Raw genomic sequence first — 4,616 nt, forward strand, 5'->3', positions numbered from 1 at the left:
TATTTATTTTATGTATGTAGACAAGTATCAATATTTTGAGATTGGAGATATTAATGTTTCGTAGCATGGCTCGTGGTATCATGCAGTATACGGCACTAGTCGTCAAAGCACACTAATCTGCATGAAAAAAAAATCAAACATGATGAGTTCTATTTTGGATAAGAGGGATTAGCTCTCTGAAAAGTGGCCCCTATTAAATTATGTGCTGGCACCATTCCCAGCAAAGGACACCAAGTGTGGGCCCACCACCCAAAACATTCTGTTCAAGGCAAATAAGCTTTAGCTCTATTCGCGCCTATAAGAAGAAGAGATCCTCCTCTCCTAATCCTAAGAGTCGACACGAATAGGGGCAGAACACACAGAGAGAGAAAGAAAGAAAGATGAAGAGGTCATCGCCATGGCGTAAGCTCGCCGAGGCCGAGGACGCCGTCAACCGCGCCGTGGCGGCGACACGCGTCGGCAGGTACTTCAAGCTGGAGGCGCGCAAGAGCTCATTCACCAAGGAGCTCCGCGCCGGCGCCGCCACGTTCCTCACCATGGCGTACATCATCTCCGTCAACGCCGCCATCCTCACCGACTCCGGCGGGCCGTGCACCGTGAGCGACTGCACGCCGGTGGTCGTCGGTAACTCCACGGCCGTGCCCGGCCCCGAGTGCACGGTTGGGTCTAACCCCGGGTACGAGCAGTGCCTTGGGCGCACCAAGAGCGACCTGATCGTCGCGACGGCGGTCGCCGCCATGGCTGGATCCTTCGCCATGGGCGCGCTCGCTAACCTCCCGCTTGGTCTAGCTCCCGGGATGGGCGCCAACGCCTACTTCGCCTACAACATGGTCGGCTTCCATGGCTCGGGTTCAATCCCTTACAGCACGGCGCTCGCCGGCGTGATGGTGGAGGGCATTGTGTTCTTCATCCTGTCCGCCGTCGGGCTCCGGTCGAGGCTCGCTCGGATGATCCCGCGCAACATCCGCCTCGCCACGGCGGTCGGCATCGGCTTGTTCCTGGCGTTCACGGGGCTGCAGGCGCACCAGGGCGTCGGCCTCGTCGGCGCCAGCCCGTCGACGCTGGTGACGCTCACCGCGTGCTCCGAGACCGACCCTGCCACCGGCGCCTGCCTCGGCGGCTCCATGCGGAGCCCGACGTTCTGGCTCGGCGCCGTCGGCTTCCTCATCACGGCCACCTGCCTCGCCAGGGACGTCAAGGGCGGCATGATCTACGGCATCGTGTTCGTCACCGTCGTGTCGTGGATCAGGGGCACCGCCGTGACGGTGTTCCCGGACACCGCGGCGGGCAATGCCGGCTTCGACTACTTCAAGAAGGTGGTGGACTTCCACACGATCACGACCACCGCCGGGCGGCTCAGCTTCGGCGGCCTCCGCCACGGCAACGCGCTGCTCGCCGTGTTCACGCTCCTCTACGTCGACGTCCTCGCCACGACGGGGACAATGTACTCCATGGCCGAGTACGGCGGATTCACGGACGGCGCCGGCGGCGGGTTCGACGGCGAGTACCGTGCGTTCCTGGTCGACGCCGGGTCGACGGTGCTGAGCGCCGCGCTCGGGAGCACCACGGTGACGACCTACGTCGAGTCGACGGCGGGGATACGGGAGGGCGGCCGGACGGGGGTCACCGCCATCACCGTCGCGGCGTGCTTCCTGGCGTCGCTCTTCTTCGGTCCCGTGCTGACGAGCGTGCCGCCGTGGGCCGTCGGACCGTCGCTGGTGCTCGTCGGCGCCATGATGATGCGCGTGGCCAAGGACATCGAGTGGGCGGACATGAAGGAGGCCATCCCGGCGTTCGTCACCATGGCGCTCATGCCGCTCACCTTCTCCATCGCCAACGGCATCATCGCCGGCTTGGGAGTATATATCGCGCTGCACTGCTACGACTGGGCAAGGATCGCTTACCTCAAGGCGAGTAAGGTGCTCGACGAGCGCCGGAACCAGGTCGCTGCTTCCTCGGCCGGCGAGGCCAGCGGCATCACGGCGACGACCGCGACGGCGGCGGCGGCGGACGAGGTGTGACACGTTGACGACGCTTGGGTTGTTAGCTGTTGGTCAGCTGCACGTAGTAGACTACTAGTCAGTTGTTAGTCTCTGTACTTGCGTTGTTGCCAGATCCCTGATGAATTTGGACAGGGCATAATTCTGTGCTTGGAAAAAGAAATGGGAACGGGCTCTGGCCGATTCTTGATGTGTAGTAATGAGATGTCTGTACTTTGACCATCATATCAAAGTTCCCATTTGATTCCCCTAGCTAGCACGTTTATTTGCCTGACAAATCTGTGATCTCAGCAAATGTTATCATTGCTATGAGAAACTTTTTCAATTATCTCTGCAAACTAAATTGTTTCTTATACGTTAATTAATTATATGAATTTTTATATAAAAGCCTCGCATTCTAATCTGATCTTTAGCATCGAAAAATCTTTTGATGAACTAAGTGATCAGCAAAGCAATCACTCTTCTTATATTATTTTTAAGAGGTTTTATGGTGCCTGAAAATATATCAGAAATATCATTTTCCAATGTAAAATTTAGCATCTCTTTATCAACTGTGCATCTACATTTTGCTTTTATTGCGGTCTTCAAAAGTCATTGTGCGTTGGAGTTCATGCTTGGTTCTATATTCCTCCTCTCTTTTATCAATGGCAGCATCGGTGAAAATGTAGAAGATTTTGTTCATTTTGAATGTAATTTTTTTTGGAGCGATTTTTTCTGTGTTGGTACTTTGTTTCCTGAATGAAGTTCTCTTAGGTGTCCTAATCTTGTGTCCTGATATTTTGATGATAGTTTGGAAAATAAGTTAACGACTTGACTATAACTATATAGGGACGATGCAACTTAGTGATCATTACACTAACTCCAAGGATGCTCGTGATCTTGTCAGGTGATCTTGTCAGGGCACGATCAACCAAACCCCAATGGCATTTGTTCCTACAAGCAATTGAGAACTACCAATAATAAAATGAATAAGCAATCTAAATTACTCACAAAAGCGGGGTTCCAAAGACAAGTAGCTAGGCGGTCTAACTGATACGTGCAATTACAGGCAAAATAGTACTCCATCCATTCTAGAATATAAACATTTTTACAGTTGGTCACGGTTATTAATAAAAGTTGATATAATTAAATGGGAGAGTGTTGTGATTGGAGGAGAAGTGAAGGTAGGTAGGAAAATTGAATGGTGGGGGGTTGTGATTGGTTGAGAAGAGAATGTTGGTTGAGAAGTTGTTATATTTTAGGACAAATTTTAAAGGCTAGAAATTGTTATATTTTGCGACGGAGGGAGTAGTAACTAACTGTTAATCTAGCAGAACCTGAGAAATAATGAACGCATACCTAACCTTGTAAATAGATGTAAGGATGACCATGTGGTCCCTACGATCATGCTCTACCAAGTTGGGACACACCCACTCATATCTGGGTTATAGATGAAGTTACAAGTTCATAGGGCTGTTATAGATGGTGCATCATCTTATTTCTGCCATTGTCATTGGTTCATTTGTAGTTTGGAGGTGAGGTTGGATTAGTTGGAAAAACACCTCCAAACTATTACTATCAAGTACGCATATGCCCAAAATGAAGCTCATGTGTAGATTTATGGTCCGTTTGAATTCAATATTATCACATGAGGCCGGATTGGATTCTGGAATTTGGGCAAATTTGATCTCTATTTCTGTTGATATATTTTGTGAGCAATGGTTTATTTGTGGTAACAATTGTCACATAACTTAAATTTATCTCAAGTATAAGGTCCTCTCACACATCTTTTTTTTAAAAAGTATCAGTGTATTAAGGATATGAAACCACATATAGAGAAACAGAAAAAGTGAATTTAATTTAACCGAAGTTAGAAAATGATCCCGTGTTTAAAACCAACATTATTCAGCTCTAAACTATAATAACTCCTCGTTATTTAGCCTTAGATAATATTAGCTTGGTTTTGAGTAACATAACAATGAGACGGAAACGTATAAAGATGAAGCAATTCTGGAATTCATCAAATATTTACTTGAAGAATTTAAATGACAGTTTAGTCTTCGACGAACAATTTTCTCCTCGGCGTAACATAAGCAAGGAATTGATAATTCATAATTGAATAGTGTGTCTACTGTCTAGTTTTCCTTTTACAGTTTACAATCGGTTTTGTTTTCAAGAAGATTCAGTTTACAATCGGTCTCCTTTTGTAAATGTGTTTTTACAAAAGTAAAGCTCGCTTACATGGTTGATTATACTTTTGTACGTTGTTGAACGACAGGTACAACAGAAGAAGTGGTCAGCCTAAAAAAAAAATTGAATGCCTTTTTTTAAGAATTTTATCCATATTCAAGAATGCTAGCTTTCTGAAAATTTGCAGTCTATCAAAGTTCCCATCGATTCCCCCTGGCACGTTTCTTTTCTGCGAAATTTGTGAACTGAATCCTGTGATGAGCAAAGTAACCACTTTTGGCACGTGTAAACTGTAGAACGACATGTAAAAAATGTTTATTAAGGTCTGTTCTCGATTTTTTATGTATATTTAAAATCTCAAAATATTCACAACAGTTGGTACTTTCTGAAAATGTGCAATCTATGATACTCTAATTTATTTGCCGCGTGAGTCTGCTCTCTCAAAGT

At 47.5% G+C, this 4,616-nt stretch overlaps 1 protein-coding gene across 1 annotated transcript; it reads left to right on the forward strand.

Moving 5' to 3' along the window:
* The first annotated feature begins 335 nt into the window (after window positions 1-335).
* Window positions 336-2,252, forward strand: LOC127755552 (adenine/guanine permease AZG2). The gene has a single exon (XM_052281229.1). It carries the CDS (start codon window positions 381-383, stop codon window positions 2,019-2,021), a length of 1,641 nt encoding a protein of 546 aa, XP_052137189.1. The 5' UTR covers window positions 336-380; the 3' UTR covers window positions 2,022-2,252.
* Window positions 2,253-4,616: the final 2,364 nt, after the last annotated feature.

This window comes from Oryza glaberrima, chromosome 11, assembly GCF_000147395.1.
Source record: "Oryza glaberrima chromosome 11, OglaRS2, whole genome shotgun sequence".
NCBI classification, from domain to species: domain Eukaryota; kingdom Viridiplantae; phylum Streptophyta; class Magnoliopsida; order Poales; family Poaceae; genus Oryza; species Oryza glaberrima.

What these genes read in the sequence shown, in the direction of transcription:
- LOC127755552 (XM_052281229.1), top strand. Translation starts at nt 381, where the DNA reads ATGAAGAGGTCATCGCCATGGCGTAAGCTCGCCGAGGCCGAGGACGCC.